The 19,168-nt window shown below is 42.4% G+C and overlaps 4 protein-coding genes across 4 annotated transcripts; 3 read left to right on the top strand and 1 right to left on the bottom strand.

Annotated features, from left to right (window-relative positions):
• Positions 1 to 7,269: 7,269 nt before the first annotated feature.
• CTRU02_209468 (mnng and nitrosoguanidine resistance protein) lies at positions 7,270 to 9,076 on the top strand (the record flags this gene model as incomplete). The annotated part of the gene is made up of 4 exons (XM_036726695.1): positions 7,270 to 7,503; positions 7,560 to 7,596; positions 7,647 to 8,329; positions 8,405 to 9,076. 4 exons carry the CDS (start codon positions 7,270 to 7,272, stop codon positions 9,074 to 9,076), a joined length of 1,626 nt encoding a protein of 541 aa, XP_036581404.1.
• A 1,330-nt stretch (positions 9,077 to 10,406) lies between these two features.
• CTRU02_209467 (major facilitator superfamily protein) lies at positions 10,407 to 12,193 on the top strand (the record flags this gene model as incomplete). Its single annotated transcript, XM_036726696.1, has 5 exons — positions 10,407 to 10,455; positions 10,495 to 10,673; positions 10,736 to 11,759; positions 11,792 to 11,879; positions 11,968 to 12,193. The coding sequence occupies 5 exons, from the start codon at positions 10,407 to 10,409 to the stop codon at positions 12,191 to 12,193; spliced, it is 1,566 nt and encodes a 521-aa protein (XP_036581405.1).
• Positions 12,194 to 12,592: 399 nt separating this feature from the next.
• CTRU02_209466 (transposase) lies at positions 12,593 to 14,248 on the bottom strand (the record flags this gene model as incomplete). The annotated part of the gene is made up of 1 exon (XM_070205271.1): positions 12,593 to 14,248. One exon carries the CDS (start codon positions 14,246 to 14,248, stop codon positions 12,593 to 12,595), a length of 1,656 nt encoding a protein of 551 aa, XP_070060919.1.
• Positions 14,249 to 15,088: 840 nt separating this feature from the next.
• Positions 15,089 to 18,351, top strand: CTRU02_209465 (kinesin light chain; the record flags this gene model as incomplete). The annotated part of the gene is made up of 3 exons (XM_070205270.1): positions 15,089 to 16,167; positions 16,211 to 16,369; positions 16,422 to 18,351. The coding sequence occupies 3 exons, from the start codon at positions 15,089 to 15,091 to the stop codon at positions 18,349 to 18,351; spliced, it is 3,168 nt and encodes a 1,055-aa protein (XP_070060918.1).
• Positions 18,352 to 19,168: the final 817 nt, after the last annotated feature.

The raw sequence follows: 19,168 nt of genomic DNA, 5'->3' as shown, positions 1-19,168 counted from the left end.
TATCCTTTATTATACTTCCGTTTTCTTTTATCTTCTCTATTTTTGATTTTTTTTTCCGATTTTTTAAGCTTTTATATATTTCTATATAATTATTTACTAACTATTAGCTTTTATATAGTATTACGACCCGTAAACAAGGATAATAGCTAAACGACCTATTTAGACGTTAGGCGGCTATAATAAGACATTTATACTATAGAATCATAAGAATAATAGGGATTTACTTAGAAACGGAAGAACTATAGTATAAGTTACGTAATAATAAGATAAGAGATTAGATCTATACGCTAAGAATACAGAGTCTATCCTTAGCATATATAAGATCCGTATAAACGAGGAATAAACCTTATTAAGATTAAGAACGGTAAAATAAATAAAAAGTATTATTTAGACTTATATATAGTATAACCTAAGCTTGACTTATAGTTAGACTTCTATAGCTTTTTAGTAATTAACTTTATATTTATCCTTAAGATACTTTTAGCTTACTTTTATTATAAATAACTTATTAAGTCTAAGACTAATTACCTTAGCTTCTAACTACCGATCTACGATATAGCTTATAACTTACGAACTAGATTTATAATACGATAATACTATTTACTAGTATTAATCTTTAGCTTCTATTAGTAAACCTTACTATCGGATAGCTAACCGTAATATTTTAATTACTTTTATTTAGTAAGTTAATTATTAATACTTACTAAATAGTATAGAATGTCTTCCCGCGCTTTTGTTAAGTCTCCTACCCCCGGATCTTTATCTACCTTTAGAGGAAAAGCTTTTCAAAGCTTAGCCTAGGAAGTCGAGGACTAGAAAATAAAAGACGACTCGGATAGCAAGGACGATACCGAAGAACTTAAACGATAGCTTAACAAAACTATTAAAGACTTTAAAGAGATACGCGATATATTTAACTAAAACGCTACTATTCTTAAGGGACTTTAGGAGTAAGCGTGCAAGACTTAGGAACTTAAGAAGGAAGTTAACACCCTTCAAGCTGCCGTTAACATAATTTCTACCCTAGTCGAAGGACGCGAACGCCTTAAGCTTAATACCCTTTCTACCTTCGATAAAACCTTAGGATAACTTAAAAGATACTTAGTTTAAGTATAGACTTACTGAGCCTTTTATATTAATACTTTCTAAAACGATACCGAATATATAGTATATATAGCTACTTTCTTATAAAGAAAAGCCTTTACTTAGTTTAAGCCTTTATAATAAGAATAGCTTAATAACCTAGTTAAAAAATATAGTAAAGAAGTAAAGAATATCTTCTTTAGCTTCGTAAGCTATATTAAAGCCTTAGAATCCCTCTTCCTCGACCTTAATAAGTAAAAGCAAGCCGAGCAAGACTTATTATACCTATAATAAACTAAGTTAGCTATGCTTTATACTGCTAAGTTTAGACGATTAGCTATAAGACTCTATATAACTAACGAAAGCAAGGTTTTTGCTTTTTACTAAGGATTTAAAGATAACGTTAAGGATGAAATAGCTAAGTTAGAGATACCCCCTAGTTTCCTTGCTTACGTCGAACATACTATTAAGATCGATAATCGCCTTTACGAACGACGAAAGGAATAAGGAGAGAAAAGATAAAACCCGAACTTAAGACGTAAGTATTAATAATAGCCTTAGCATAAGTTTAACAACTAACAGAACGATAATAAACCTTATAACAACTAGAATAATACCTAACAAAGCACCTCTTATAGATAATATAGCAGACTTATAAACCTTAGTACTACTACTAAAAGCAACGATAAGAAACCTTAGAATCCTAAGTACTATAATTACGAAAAAATAGGATATATCGCTAAAGACTATAGATAACCTAAGAAGCCTAACTAGAAGCTAGTACCTAAGCAAACTAAGCAAGCTAGTATAGCAACTAAGATACCCTACGTATCCCTATCATAGACAGGATGCTACGATGATAAATACCCTATATACCTTAGCAATAACGTCCCACACCCACTTCTGGGCACCCCCCACATTTGGGCACCCCATTTACACCAAAAACGCCGTTTTTCGAAATTCTATATTAAACTAACTACTATACTTACTAAGAAAAGAAAATATATATAAACTATGTTAAGTATAATTATAGCCATCTAATTTTTTATAAAGGTTTAAATATAATAATAGTTATAATATAGAAGTTTAAAACTAAAAGCTTTAAAATGTTAGTAGATACTAGTAACTTACTAGTATTCCTTAACATTAGAAAAATATATTTTCGCTCATATATACTTATTTAAAAAATCTAGGAAATTAATATTTATACTTATTAAAAGTATATAATTATATCTAAAAGAGATTTAAAAGTATTACTTTAGTAAATATAGTATAATTAAGGGTTAAAATTCTATAATAGAAACTTTTCTTAAGGGAAATTTTAAAATATTATTCTAAGCTTAAAGAATTTTTTACTAAGTATAAGAATATATAAATCTACTATATCTTACTTAAAAATTCTAATCATATTAGTTAAATATCTCTACCTATTTTATATATTAAGATATAGGCTAGGTAAATTAGTATTATAAATGTTAAACCTTGAATTTATAATACTTATTATCAATAATACTAGTATATAGCTACTTAAGTATTATAATTAAGTCTTAATCTATTTAACATATATTTATTCTCTTTAATAAGTAAAGTATTTAGTTTAATATAGAATTTCGAAAAACGGCGTTTTTGGTGTAAATGGGGTGCCCAAATGTGGGGGGTGCCCAGAAGTGGGTGTGGGACGTTAAAGAAATAATAAGATACTAGCCTACTAGCAAAACCCTTATAATAGCCTCCTAGGCTAATAGCAAGATAATTAGAAAAACTACTAAACAACTTAATAAAAGGCTACGAGTATAATAACTTAAACCCGTAGGCTTATTAGCCTTACGTATTACCTTAAGGCAAGCTACTTACGACAATCTTATAAGTTATGATAAAGAAACCTAATAAAGGATTAGAGACTCCGAAGCATAAGTTTAACGCGAAATAAATCGAATTAGGGAATTCGAGAATAAAGAAGATTTAGATAAGGAACCTAAATATTAATACAACCCCCTAACTAAATAATAAATTGTTAGAAGTATAAGTATATTATACTTCTATTTTACTTATTTATCCTATTTAGTCTTATCTAAGACTTAGTAGGACTTACAAAAGTAACTAGCTAAGAATGGCTGCTTGCTAGTTTAAACATATGACATTCAGATCCCTATGAAATACTCTCTTTAACCTTATCTAAAAGTCTATTTAGTTAAAGAAGATTCTAGTCTGATTTATAAGCTGCTTTATAAGCTAGTTGACGTATATACTTACGTATACTAAACCTAGCTTATAGCTTCCTATATTAGCTATTATAGGCGACGTTATACTACTATATAACTAGCCTAATTCTCTCCCTTAGCTAGCTATTAGTTCCTCAACCAACTCAGCTTCAATATAAGCCTATACATTCTTTACTATTAAAGCCCTACTTCATAAGTACAAGTTCCCTTACTCTAATACCCTGTTATAAGGATATCGTACTATCTACGAGATTCCTACCTACCGTTCCAACACTAATTCTTATATACCTTACGTAAACGTCTCCTTCTAACGCTCTACTACCTTCTTTCGAATTTAATAAATACGAGATAAACGGCTTACTACTAGAGCTATATCGGACTAAAGACGTGCTAACTCCTTATAGATCCGCAGCACCTCTTTACTAGCCTCCTCTTCTTTCTTATCCTACTCCTTACGCTAGGAATTTAATTTTAATACTACTAAATTAATAAGAAAACATCGCCGCTTAAAGAAAAAAGAACTTATATATTAAAGCTACTACTAAACTATTATAAGGCTTCTTATACTAAGTATATAACTAATAACGATTTACGCCCTTAGCAAATTGATAAGCGCGTTTCGCACGGAAATAATAGGTATAAGGCATGTCTATAATAACGCTAAAATATACGAAAGACTTATTAACTGCTTGACGAAGCGTTTTTAAGCAAGGCTGTTTAGATTTTGATTTAAGAACGCGACCTAACATAGTATTAGCATTATTAAAAGAAGCATGTTTAAAAGACCTTAACCTAGGACTAGCCAACCTACTTATAAGCCTTGAGGACAAGACCTTCGAGAAGGAAACCTAATATTACGACCTGTTAAGTATGCCTAATAGAGAAACTAGCCTTACTCGAGGATAGCGGCTAGAGATAAGATATATATAGGCGACGGAAGGGATAAGGGTCGCCTTGCCGGAAAAGGAAGAACTATGTTTAAGTTACGTAATAATAAGAAAAGAATAAGAGATACGACTCTTAGCATATCGGCTGCCGATAATTAAGATATCAGCAAGCGACAACGCGGACGTCAGCCTTAGGAAACGGGACTTATATATAGACTAAGACTTAAGCACCTACTTAAGCCCTCTAGATAGTTCTTTAGCAATCAACTTATAATTCATCCTCGAATGACTTTCAGCTTACCTCTTAGTATTGTAAATACTAAGAACCTCGTTACTATAGTGTAAGACTGATTACCTTACCCTAACCCTACGATCTACTAGAACGACCTCTACGAACTAGTGTTAGTCTCTTACTATACCTTCTGTTAGCAGAACCCTACTATTAGATAGCTAGCCGTAACATGTTATAACCCGTTAGATATACTTAACAAACCTACTAGGTCGGGCGGCTACGATAGGATATATATACGTAGGATTATAAGAATAAGGGTAAACCTCTCGGCAAGGAAGAACTATATTATAAGTTACGTAACAATCGACTAATTAGGATAAAGTCGACAGAGTTAATAAGCAACTCTATAGACTCTTATAAAAAACCAATTAGAAGAAAGTCGATAGAGTCGACAAGCGACTCTATAGACTCTCCAAGACATTAGGAAACAAGACTTATATATAGACCAGGACTTAAGCATCTACTTAAGCCTTCTAGATAGTTCTTTAGCAATCAACTTATGATTTATCCTCGAATGACTTTTAGCTTACCTCTCAGTATTATAAATACTAAGAACCTCGTTACTATAGTATAAGACTGATCACCTTACCCTAACCCTACGATCTACCAGAACGACCTCTACGAACCAGTGTTAGTCTCTTACTGCACCTTCTGTTAGCAGAACCCTACTATCAGATAGCTGGCCGTAACACCTATACGGTCTCGTAAAACTCTATATATATACGTATACGAAACATAGAATTCGCTTAAATTTATAATAATTACATAGTAAAGATAAGAAGCTTAACTATCTATACGGGTAGTGTATGCTTATCTCGTTTATACATCCTAATTAGGCAATGTTTGAATTTTGACCCAGTGCGCCCTGCGGACTGCCGTAGGTATGCCTCCTTCGCCACCAATAATTCGAGAGAGGGGATATGCTGCCTTCACGATACCCCATTTCTTAGGGCTGAGTTCTCCGCATTCTGTGTGTCTCGTAATATTGAGAGACCGAACCCTCCACTGATGATGGATAATTATTCAGGGGTACGAAAGCTGAATGTCGCATTGTATTACATGCATCAGCTGTAACTGCCCGAGGCAATACTGTGGCACAAAAGGAACCTTTGTTGATTTTCCTGCGCTTACAACTACTTGTGGTCTAATACGGAAGGATAAGCTGTTTCCGTTCCTAGGTAGTGTCCACAGTGAAGTCCGTCTGGACTGACGGTTACAATTATTCCTCAACGTAATGATGGAATAGGGGAAAAGTGTTGCTACTGTAGAACGAGCCGACAACTATCAAAACGCTTTGGGCGAAATTGGCAGTACACATTACGGCTGCTCCTCTACGTCGCGTACGAAAATGGCGAAACTGAACTCCAAAGGCTAAATAGCCACAACAAGTATGCAAGCCGGCTGGATTAAATCTCGATCCTTCAAAAATGACACAAAGTATTTTACATTATTTCTCCTGGCTAGATTCGAGGACTATACTGGATTGAGATTACAGGGGTCTTCGCCCAGGTTTTAGAATCAGCTAAGGGTGATACCAAATGACCAAACTGAATTATAAATTCAATGGCCAATCTTTAAGATCATGATTCTTTCGTGCCCGATAAAAACTCAAGGACGTGATAACTATTCGAAAACTACCTATCTTATATTAGCAAACTTCATCAATTAGGTACTCCGGTTGCTCCATCAGATGCTTGGTAAGTGACGCTTTCACTGGGTAGACTGATGTCTGGAGAGAAAAATCAAAACAGAAGTTCTGCGTAGTTAACAAAACCTTGGTGATTAGTGAACAATAACGATTGGGACATGATTCTACCGCATATAGGTCAAATGATGATGGATAGCCTAATCAAATGTGCTACTCAAGATATGGCAGGACGCGGCTCATAATGAATCAACAAAACCTCTCACACTCTTTTGTCATAAGTGGGTCATTTTTACTCAAGCATCGTAACTCGGTCAGAATCGATTAGAACTGTATACTTGTGTTTTCGGCTTGGGCAAAGTACCGAAAACTATTCGGTTAGAGGGTCATACGGGGAGTCGCGGCTAAGACATTCACTCGAGCGCTTGGAGGCAAGGATTGCTGCAAATCGTGATCTGAGCTAGAGTTATTGCCACTGAAAAGCAAGGCCTCAGATGTCCTAGCAGCAGGTGTGTGGGGGTATGTTTTAACTCCACCATTTGGCTGACGACTTCTTGACGTCAAGATGGGGATAGCCAATGCACGGCATTGATAAAAAAGTCGAAACCCCGTTCCAAAATCCCAAATTAGGATAAGTGGTCTGTTATGGTATTTGACGAGGTGGAAACTAGAAAATTCTGTTACGAGATGAAGAATTGCAACTAGAATGCGATTGACGTAGGCAAACTTGATGCCCGACTTTACCACTTGGCACTCGGTTGATGTCGATCTTCAGGAGACCCGCCATATAGGCTCACATGTCTCGGGCGAGATCAATGATCGACTGAACAAAGGAGAGACGTAAAACGCTGGAGTAGGTACAACACTGAGTCTCTACCCGGAATAAAAAGTCCGTTGTACTTCTCCACAACCAAAGCCAAGTCGCAGCATGGTGGATCTTGATGTCAATCCACGTCCCACATCATGGCGATGAACGGAGGTTTTGGAACGGGATATACTATAAAGAATGAAAACTCTCAACTGACCACTAGTCAAGACAGCTTAGCTATAAATATAAACACATGCTCTTTATCATCGACCTAAAAAAATTCACTGTATTCGAAGACAGGAACTGGATATCGATTCAGAACGAAACCCGAGATGCACGACAGTATTTCAAGCAGCGAAACGGAGGTTGAGGACGGCGATCATGTCAAAAGCGGAGCTGGGGAAGACAATCCCCAGAAAATTGCATCGCCTGAATCATCGAATGATGGGAATGAAAATTGCAACAACACGAGTTACTCGGTAGCTAAATGGGCCAAAAAGCGTTTGGAGGAGCATGAAAATCTTCCATCGCAATCAGTCAGCTGGTGGCACCCCCATCTAGCGAGAGTATGTTCTAATCCAGCCCCGAGGTCGTTCTCATAACTAACAGTAGTCACAACAAGGTACGAAGGCACACATCTTTGCTTTGGGTTAGAAACAGTAAGTTAGAAGCAGCAACCTGGCGGTCAAGTAGTTAACGACTTTGACAGCTGTGATTATCTGCGTGACGACCTTTGCAATTCTTTGTCTCTATTGGGGCCTTGTTTTCAACATTGAAGAGAACTTAACGTCGCTGGTCTGTTATGTGGTTGATTTCGACGGGCAAGCTGCGCCCTATGATAACATCACGCCACTCATAGGGCCAATGGTAACAAACTTGGCCAACGAGACGTTATGGAGTTCGACGCCCTCCATCGGATACCAAATACGATCCGCAAGCGAATTCAACTACGACCCTATGCAAGTTCGCCTAGCCGTATACCACTTCAGAGCATGGTCTGCCATCATTGTCAACTCTAATGCAACAACACTCCTACAAAATGCAGTTGCAGTAGGCAATTCATCATACGATCCAACAGGCGCAATCCAAGTAATCACTATGTCTGGCCGGGATTCGTTCATGACATACAGCTACATCTTGCCAGACCTCAACACATTTGCCCAGAAGCTCACATCGCAATTCGGCAGAGTTTGGGGCGACATGATTATGGCGAATCAGTCATTGACGAAAGAAACTTTGCGGCAGGCTGCCAGTGCCGTTAACCCAGCGATTTCCCCATTAATGCTAGACCTCCGACCTTTCGGTCCCCCAGCGGCGACACCCGCTGCTACGTTTGGTTTAAGTTTCCTTATCGTTCACTTTGGGTTTACCTACTATCTCGCAGATGACATGGTAAGTTAAAGCTGCGCAAACCATCTTCCTCGGATGGTCTATTCCTAACCATGTACTGACGGTTTTCGTTTTTAGAAATGCATTACTCCCGAAGGTCATCCGCCCGTGCACTACTGGCATCACGTCATCCGACGCTGGTCGACACTCATGGCCTCGTACTTCTTTTTGTCGCTTGCCTACTGTTTGATATCGCTAGCATTCCAAGTTCCGTTAAGCAACCCGCCAGCTTCGCCTGTAGAAGTGGCAGAAAACCCAAACGCATTCGGGAAGGCGTCGTTTATAGTGCTCTGGATGCTGCATTTCTTGGGAATGGCAGCGCTCGGAATGGCCTGCGAGAATATGGCAATGGTTATCGGCTCCCGATGGGTCGGACTTTGGCTAATTTTTTGGACTCTTACGAATACCATCACAGGCTTCTGGCCTCCAGACATTGCTCCCGGATTTTATAGGTGGGCATATGCATGGCCCTACCACCATGTTGTGGAAGGAAGCAGGCAGATTTTGTTCGATCTACATTCACGCATAGGCCTGAACTTTGGTGTTCTCACCGCATGGGTGTGTGTAAACACGCTCTTCTTTGGCCCTGCTTGTTACATCATGAGATGGAAGGACGAGAGAAAGACACGCAAGCAAGAGAAGCATCTTCCTCACTTCAACCTCAGGCGATTTGACGTTGAGAAGCAAATATCAAAACCGCCCGGGATCAAGCCACCACGGAGGAAAAGAGGTTTCTTGCGAGCGATGTAATTATTATAGATTGGAGAAAATCTCTGAAAAGAGCTGCTTAATTCGAAAGAGGCTGTATAAAGCCATTTTCATCGTATTTAGTTGACTTTAACTCATGTATTTTTAGTCGTCGCGCTCGGAATTCGAGCATAGCATTTCATCCGAAAGCGTGAAACTGCATGGAAGAACCCATTTATCCTTTGAATTGCCATCACCTTATGCGAACAACCCGACTGTTTCAATCCCTTTTCGTGTGCATTAATGTGATACTCGGTATAGATGCAATCACTGGTTTGAGCAACCACTCAATTGACTCTTCCAATACTGTTTCACTTGAAGTACTCTCTGGTGGTAAAGTGCCCGTGCAGGAGATCCAACCGCTCGCCTACTCAATTCTATAAGAACGCAGCGAAATGTTAAGCACTGGGGCAATATCCTGACCTGAGACACTATCGGAGGGCTCAAAAAGACTTTATTACGAGAGAAATAAAAGCTATGTTTATCCTGCATTGAATTACACTCTCAACATTTCCATGATTTCTTTGCGTTAGCACCAGAAGTCGTAATTACGTCAAGGGGGTTCTTTTGAAGCACTGACAAGGCACGGAGTTCCCAATTCACCAAGCCTGGACATGACAAGTCAGTTCTGCACAGACCCGAACTATACTGACGTCAGTTAAACAGAGAATGGAGAAAGCATGTGCCCCCGAGGTGTCCAGATGGAGGGCAGTTAGTTAAGCAAACCTGCCTGTTGTATCATTGGAGGTTACACTTCGCAGATGAAACTATTTACCTCCAGGCCAATGGCGTAGAGATGCTTTTAGCCCAGACTTCGGACGCTTTACGGGTGGATGTGCGAGGGCCCAGCAGGCTGTCATGGAACCAATCCGACTCCATGACATCCTTTAAACCCATTTAACTTTGAGGGTTGAGTTCTTATGTAACATCAGAGTGTGATGACTCCTCGTACCCCGCGTCTAACACAAGGTTCTCTCTAGTGTGAATTCATCTATGCCCCAGCCTATTGAACGAGGGTGCTCCTTGGATCGAAGGCAGCTTGCTGATAACTGCAGCAGAAGGACTAATGACCATTTCGATGTCCGTGCCAGCCATTTGAACACTTTCTGACAAGGCTTTGGCTAATACGCATGCTAAGGGACTGTATATAAGCATAGCTGCCGCCACTACCTTTTACGACAGAGAAGGTTTGCCAGGGTAAACGCAAGTCGGCAAGCAACGCACAATGATTTAATTTGCTCACAAAATTCACAAAGTCTGCAACTTCAATACTTGGTATTATTTTCTTAATTTATTTCGGAGATTCTGAGCCTTACGTTGGTTAACTATCGATATGGTACTTTCTACTATTGAGGAGGTCGTGGTTGAGGAGGATAGGAGAGGTGAGCTTTCTTTTGACTGTAGTCCCATTGGCATCTGACCGATACTTTTAGATACATTTGGATACTCGAGGTCAAGCTTTGCAGATGTAAAGCTAGACGCAGTCAATCTCGGCGATATATCACCACCTTTGCAATGGTCCGAAGCCGAGGAGAGGGACGTAAGGCGCAAGCTCGACTGGCACACAGTTCCTTTGGCTACAACACTGTATTTGCTCTGTGTATGTCCGCCTTTTTGAAACTATCCTATTCGCTCAAGTGCGATGACAGCTGACTTTCTCAGTTTCTTGATCGATCAAATATCGGCAATGCCAGAATCCAGGGCATGGCAAAAGATATCAACATCGAAGGGCTTCGCTTTAACTGGGTCTTATCAATATTTTACATCGTTTACCTGTTGGTGGAGGTACCAAGCAACATAGTATTGAAGCGAATTGGGCCAAGGTATTACCTACCTTTTCTAGTAGTTGGATTCGGCTTGGTTTCGCTTTGCACGGCTTTTGTAAGATCCTACGAAGGGCTTGCTGTAGCTCGCGCGTTTCTAGGTGGGTTCGAAGGCGGAGCGATGCCCGGATTATCCTTCTTCATGAGCAGCTTCTACAGAAGAGAAGAACTACTGCTTCGCATCGGGATTTTGATTTCATCAGCTTCCCTAGCCGGAGCATTTGGAGGGCTCTTAGCCAGCGGTCTTTCTCGAATTCCTCAGTGGGGCTTTGACGGGATGCCCATTCACACATGGCGCAACATCTTTTTCTTTGAGGGATTTATCACGATTCTCGTAGGGCTATTCGCGCCTCTCTGGATGCCGATGAATCCTGCCACTGCGTACTTCCTCACCGATCGAGAGCGATCTATCGCCGTCGAACGCCTACAGCGGGAGCACAAATCAGAACCTGAGGAACCAGTGAGTCTTGATCATGTGAAGCGAGCGGTGAAGTGCATACACAACTATATATGTGCACTAGGCTTCTTCTTGATCAACATTACAGTACAAGGTATTTCAGTTTTCATGCCCACTATTTTGAACGACCTTGGTTGGACATCTACCAAGGCACAGTTGATGTCGGTGCCACCCTACATCGTCGCCTGCGCATCGGCTATAACCATCGCATACATCAGCGACAAGACCCACCAGCGTGGAATTTACCTGGCTATATCTTCCCTTGTTGCAGTCATTGGCTTCGCCATTCTTCGTTTCGAGACCAGCACCAATATTCGATATATGGCGCTCTTTCTAGTAACTGCTGGGGCATTCCCTGGGGGTCCAGGATTCCTTAGCTGGGCCATGAACAGTAGGTACTTTTCAGCTCATCATCCTCGTGGGTTCCTAGTCTAATAGTTGTAAAAGACTCAGCAGGGCCGTCAGTTCGTGCAGTTACAAGTGCATACGTTGTTGCAATCGGTACTTTTGGCGGCATACTCGCTACGTAAGTCACTATCCGACTAGTTTTGAATTTAAAATCGGCGCACCTTTAGCTCCATGCCTGGCATATTCAGTTCACTAATGTGTTGTAGTTGGACGTATACTTTCAGGGACGCGCCAAAGTACTTTGTGGGCCATACAATCAACTTGGTCGGACAGATTCTGACAGTAATACTTGCCATTTTTGGCATCATCTACTGCCTGTATGAGAATAGGGCTAGAGCTGCGGGAAAGCGAGACTACAGATTAGATAGTCGGACTGACAAGGAGCAGATCGAGCTAGGTCATAAGCATCCTTCGTTCCGTTACATGCCCTAAACCTTTGTCGTTACTCGACTATAGGTAGTCTGATAGGTCCGCGGAAGCAATCGCAGACTTAATAATACTTAGAGAAAGAAAATACACACCCAACAAAGAGATAATAATTATGTTACTGAGCTGTCCGTCTTACCTTGATGATAACAAAACGAGAATCATATCCCAGGATTGTTCACACTCAAACATCGTGCCGCCCTACTTTTTCTAGTCTTACATGGTTACAGCACCCCGGCCGTTTAGCTCTTTCCCACGCCTGCCGCTGCTAATACTCACTAAGTCACATAAATTCTATAACGTACATGATAAGCGAGTGAGACAGACAAGCGAGTGAGACAGTAAACCAGACCTTCGCGACAATAATATCGAAATCTATAACAAGAAATCTTAGATTGATTAATACTACTCGGATTCCTGTTCTTCGGATGTTTCCTCAATAAATTGACATGTTCTCGCGTTGTGGCCTGTATTCCCGCATACGCCACACCGACGATGAGTCGTCTCAGACCTCACTTTGCGACCACTACTCCGTCGCGTTTCCTCTTGTAGTTGCGTGTCTGCCTCTCTTTGCGACTGTATATCCTCTCCAGTAGATATAGTAAGACTTCCTCCTTTCTGTAGACGTGTTTTCTTAGCCCTTCGACGCCGACTTAATATTGCATTCTCCTCTCGAAGGATTTGAACCTCTGACTCTAGTAATGCTACCCGATGCCCTAGTCCTTCTGTCCCTCTGGCTAGCTTACTCACAGCACTATAAATTGATGCTGGAGAGCTGCTTCGGTGGCGTGAGATTCGACTCTTAATAAAAGTAGACTGTGATCTTGCTTCGCTTGGGTTGCTCGGCGTCCTAGAGATCCAAGGGTCTGGTGTCTGAGGGACCCCCTCCTCAGGCGTTGGCGTTCGGAACTTTACATCCAGCTTTGAGAGAACACTTTCTGCATTCAAAGGGACAAGTCCAGCTCCTCGGAAACCTCCCTGGATATTTTTCCTCGTAAAAGACTGCTTAAAAGCTTCGTGAAATGCTGCAAAGAAATCTTCCTTCGAGATATGGGTTGTGCCTCGCCGCATCTTATTCTCAATTTGCCGACCGTAGGCATTCTTTAACGGCTGAAAACAACCAACATCTAAGGGTTGAAGTAGATGAGACGAGTGAGCCGGCATGCACAGTGTAATAATGTTGTTTTCTTGACAAAAGAGCTCGAAGGCTGCGGAGTGGTGACTTTCATGACCATCAACAACGAGGAGGCGATATTTCCCAGACGTACGTGGTTTTGTATAAATGTCGAAGTGTCTGATCCAGTCAATACCTCTCTCGTTTGTTGTCCATCCATTTTCAGACGTTGCAATAGCCCAATCGCCCGGAAGAGAGGTTTCTGTATACCAGCTTGAGAGGTGATACTGGCCTGCAACGATGATGTATGGCGGGATGCTCTCCCCTTGGGAATTAATAGCCTGGATAACTGTAACCCATTCCCTATTGCCAGGCTGTGTCATCTTCGTATTTGAACGCCTTTCAGCACTTGTAACAACCATTCCAGAAGCAATAACGCCCATCATAAAGCCGGTCTCATCAAAGTTGTAGATATCAGCATCAGCAATACCATACTTCGCAATTGTATTCTTCACAAGCGAAAACCAGCCACGAATCACCTCTGGATCTTCGCATTGAGCTCTCTTATAGTCATACTTGCGAAAGAAACGCGTCCTAAGCTGTGGTTGTCGCTTGACGAAATTAGAAGCCCAGCGCTTCCCAACTGGAGGCGCGTCGCGCTCTGCGAGAAGTCGATTGGCCATTTCTTCCACACCACTCAGCCGGGGAGGAAATGATCGCGCATCTAGGTCGAGAATATACTCAACTATTGTCTTCTCTTCTAAATCTGATAAATTCCGTGAATTAGGCATGCTGTCGCGTCGTGAGACTATTCCCTTTAGTCGCCGGCTTAATGTTGCGTGACTGACTGTATAGAGTGCACCTGCGGCCCGAGCACTAAGTTTTGGGTCATTTCTCATTGCTTGAAGGGCAATTTGTAACCTTCTTTCAATACTAGCTGATTCCATGATTTATTGTAGAGGAAAAGGTGCCGGTCGCGTCAAGGTGCGACGGTCGCGGTTTACTGTCTCACTCGCTTGTCTGTCTCACTCGCTTATCATGTACGTTATTTGAATATATAGAAAAGAAAACTTTCTCTAATAATGTTGCGTTCGCTGGGCAGTGACGTTATCGTTATAATTATCTAATGCAATGCCCTTTTCCATGCTGTGCCACTGGCAAATGTTGTGGACTTAGCTCTTGGTCCCTCCTTTCATTAATCTTTTCCAAAGGAATCTTGCTGCACCCTGATTGATTGGCAGGCAAAAATCGAGGGGAAGGGCACGCGAGAAGAAGCAGTTAGCATCTGCGTCCATGGCGGAGCTTTAAGAAGACATGGACTCTACGTAAGAAAACTCCAACCACCACATAGTAGGTACAACTATGAAACTGCTTCGTTGCATGACGTAGGGCTTTTCCGCGGCTGCACTGTCGTAACCGAAAGAGAAGTTTGGTTGTTAAAGAAGAATGCCACAACTATGAAATTTGCATCCCCTAAACTACTATCTGAGTTGAAGCCTCCAGCTTCCTGAAGATGAACGGCGGGCGATGGCACTGAACTGTTCGTAGAGGAACAGAATGCTAATATGGCCGTTAAATGAGTGAACACGTGAGCGGCGCAGTTTACGAAACGAACCAATCGACGTCCTTCACGATGCGCCAGCCTGATCTTCGACCCATGTATGCTGACCTACTCAAATCGCCTCCTCTCTTCGACAGCCATCGAAGTGAGCAATTATCTTCCCATTTGCTGAGTGATGAAACCTGCTACAGGAACGAACTGAACGCAACTTGATTATTCCTCATCGATGTCCAGTCGCGCCCCAAATGCCCGAGTTCGTCGCCGCGAAGAATTCCAGATCGCGGTGATATGCGCCCTACCCCTCGAATACGATGCCGTCGCTTTCGCTTTCGATGAGATATGGGACTCAGGCATGAGGCACCTTGGGAATGTGTCAAGAGATGATAATAAGTACACGGCTGGCAGGATAGGTTCCCATAATGTTGTTCTGCTTCTCCTCCCAGGCATGGGAAAAGTCAACGCAGCAAGCGCAGCGGCAAGTCTTGGGTCGAGCTACCCTAGGATCGAGCTGGCCATCATTAGTGGCATCTGTGGTGGAGTGCCTAGAGTCGGAACTGACTCTGAGCTTCTTCTCGGCGATGTTATCATCAGCGACGGCGTCATGCAATTCGATTTAGGAAAAAGATATCCCATGGGATTCATGCCTAAAGATACAGTAGAAGAAAATCTAGGCAGACCGAGCAAGAAGATACGGTCACTTATTGCGACTTTCCGGACGCACCATGGCCAGAAAGCCTTGCAAATTCGAGCCAGTCGCTTACTAGAGCAGATTCAGCAAAATGCAATCAATGATGGGTGCCAGAACCTATACAAGCGCCCAGAAGCGACAGAAGACCGTCTGTTCGAGGCAGGTTATACTCACAGGCACCACGACTCTCGTTGCTGTGGCTGTAGCGAATCAAATGTCTGTGACGGAGCATTAAGAGCCTCGTGCAAGGTGCTGAGGTGCGATTCTAGCCGTCTAGTGTCTAGAAGGTGTCTAGAGACACAATCAATGCGCGAACAGGAAAACGCGATGGCGGCACAAAAATTTCAAATCTCCGTCGGACGTGTTGGATCTGGTGATACTGTAATGAAGTCGGGCCTAGATCGTGACAGAGTAGCTGCTGAGTATAACTTTGTTGCATTTGAGATGGAGGGAGCCGGCGTGTGGGATGAGTTTTCGTGCATTGTTGTCAAAGGAGTCTGTGACTACGCGGACAGCCATAAGAATAAGAAATGGCAACATTTTGCGGCAGCAACGGCCGCTTCCACAACAAAGGCGATCCTCGAGCACTATGCCAACACGGAGTATTTAACACCTCACTCATGGTGTAGGTACCCTACCAAGACAATATGTTCCTGGCTGAAAAGCTTTAGTCATCGTTCCTTATATCGAGAATCTAGACTTTGTTGGGCGATCCGCGATTCTCGATCAACTGAAACAACTCTTTGGGCATAATCAACACGGGGATTTGACTACAAGGGCTCGATCGAGAGTTGCACTTTATGGACTGGGGGGTATTGGGTATTACTTGCCATTCCAAAGCCCTCGACAATCTGTGGCTAACCTTATACAGGAAAACGCAGATCGCGCTCGCCTATGTGTTCTGGTTGCAGCATGCGCATCCTGACATATCGGTGTTTTGGGTGCACGCAAGTAATGCAGAACGATTCTTCCAAGCATATTCTGCTATTGCATACGAGTGCAGCATTCCTGGATATGATAATCCCGAATCCGACATCCTTGCCCTTGTGAAGACTTGGCTAGAGAGAAGAGATCAAGGTCGGTGGCTCATGATTGTGGATAACGCCGACGACACACAACAATTCTTCCCATCATCTGCAAAGGACGACACCACTAAAGAACATCGACTGGATGAAGCATATGGGGGTTTAGCGCGCTATATTTCCGAATGTAGTCATGGATCAATTCTTATTACAACCAGGAACAAGCAGGTTGGGTCAATGTTAATTCAGGGGAAGCAGTTGCTCGAAGTAGGAAAAATGAGCGACAACGAGGCTAAGCAGCTCATACATACGATCCTTGATGACACAGTTCCTGCTGATGACACTTATACTCTGTCCAATCGACTTGAGCACCTGCCGCTAGCCTTAGCTCAGGCAGTTGCGTTTATACAAATGAACAGCATATCAGTTAAGGAATACATCCAGCTTTTAGATCAAAGCAACGACATACTAGTAGCCCAGCTGAGCGAGCCATTTCAGGCCGCCGGCAGAGATTCGGCAACACCCCATGCGGTCACAGCTACATGGATTGTTTCTTTCAACCAAATTCAGCAACAAGACAGCCTTGCTAGTGATGTCTTGTCTATAGCGAGCCTACTAGATCGCCAAGGCATTCCAAAGGCCATCATCACTAGGTATTGTGAGAAAATGAGTAATCAGGAAGTGGATGCTAATGCAGCAAGAGTTATGAAAGCCTTGGGCACTTTGAAGGCTTTCTCATTCATCTCCGAGGCGGACAACGACACAGTCGACATGCATCGGCTTGTGCAGCTAGTTATGCGAAAATGGCTCACGACTCAAGGCAGGTTTACGGAATTTGCACAACATGCTCTGGAGACGGTGTCAGACGTTTATCCGTATGGTAAACATGAAAGGCGACAACTATGTCGCGATTACCTTCCGCATGCCAACGCTGTGCTCCAAATTGAGGCAGCGGACTTACAAGGTGGGCAAGCTGCAAGAGCATCACTGTTGCACCGCATGACAGCCTACTTCCTTTACCTAGGCCAATGGAAAAATGCTGAGGAACGTGCGGCGGCATGCGTGAAGCTACGGCAGGACTACTTAGGTGAGGAAGACTATAATACGTTAACGAGTATATCCAGCCTGGCAATGTCATATATGTACCAAAGCCGATACAAGGAGGCGGAGGAGCTAGAGTTGCGGGTAGTAGAGACGCGTTTGAAGGTGCTTGGTAACAAGCATCCACATACGCTAGGAAGCATGGCTGGCCTAGTAGTGATATATATGGAACAAGGCCAGTGGAGTGAGGCGGAAGAGCTAGGGTTACAGGTAGTTAAAACTAGAAAGACAGTACTTGGAGAAAAAGATCCTTGTACGCTAGCTAGTTCAAATAGTCTAGCGTTAATCCATAGACACCAAGGCCGATTAGAAGAAGCAGAGGAGCTATTGATGTGGGTGATGGAGACATGTTCAGAGATACTTGGAAAGGAGCACCCTAGCACGCTAACGAGCATGGCTAATCTGGCATGCACCTGGAGAGACCAACAACGATGGGATGATGCAATACGCTTGATGGAAAACTGCACACGTACCATGCAAAAGCAACTCGGTTCAGACCACCCCGAGACTCGAGCATTTTTCTCCACCCTTTCTGAGTGGACAAAGGAACCAGAAAGAGGTCAATCGAAACCTCACAGAGAGTGGATCTTTGTTAGCAGGAAATTGCTCGTTCCCTTATGTACACCATGCTTTAGAGAATGGTTATTTCAACTGTACTGTATTGTATTTCAAATCTGACTTGAGAACTTGCTTCCACCTGGCTCCAATGTCATTATCTGTGCACTACTACGTAGATCTTTGTCCTGCCAGTGTCCTCCGAAACTGTTCTCTTGTTACCCATCAGCTTCTACGCGACAGAATAAGGAGCGGGTTTTGCTAAATTCTGTTTGACTACGCAACGAAGGATTCCGGGAACCAATCACTCGGCTTGATAGCTGATCTGCTCAAGAAAGACAAATTGTCATTGTCAGCACCGTTAGATTGAATGGAACGGAAGGATTAGGGACTTTGAGTACCTTGGGTCGCTGTAAAACTAAGTTCTTGATGAAGACGTATTTATAGGTGAAATGCTGATCCTGATTGCAGCAGCTGCTGTGGGCGTCTCTAATTGTGTTCGATACACGAGCCATTTTTCAGATTGCATTAGAAGCTACAGACGTATCTACTACTCGTACATGGTGAGAGTGGGGGTGCTGTTGATGACTCCATTGAACATTTGGCTGGTGATGCTGTAGTAGCCCACTACTAGATCACATAGCTGTGACGATAACCTAGGTTTCGACCTCTAGGGCATTGTAGACTTTAGTCGCACAAATGAAAGAATCCAAAATTGGCTCTGGGTGATTAAGCACATGATCCAATGGTAGGTTGCGATTGTTGCTTATCTTCCGCAAACTTCTCAAATAGGTCTAAGTTGAAAATTCGCAAGTAGTTCCCTCAAGCAGATTGGTAAAGCAATGCTAAATCAGACTATGGAAGAGCAAAGGTGATTCACTTTCGTGCGGAAAGAGACCAGAGAGTTTAAATAGGACAAGGCCTGGCATTGACGGCCAGA

Source organism: Colletotrichum truncatum (genome assembly GCF_014235925.2).
Source record: "Colletotrichum truncatum strain CMES1059 chromosome Unknown Contig_0006, whole genome shotgun sequence".
NCBI lineage: Eukaryota > Fungi > Ascomycota > Sordariomycetes > Glomerellales > Glomerellaceae > Colletotrichum > Colletotrichum truncatum.
Note: the sequence above shows the minus strand (reverse complement) of the source record. Positions and strands in the feature narration are given on the sequence as shown.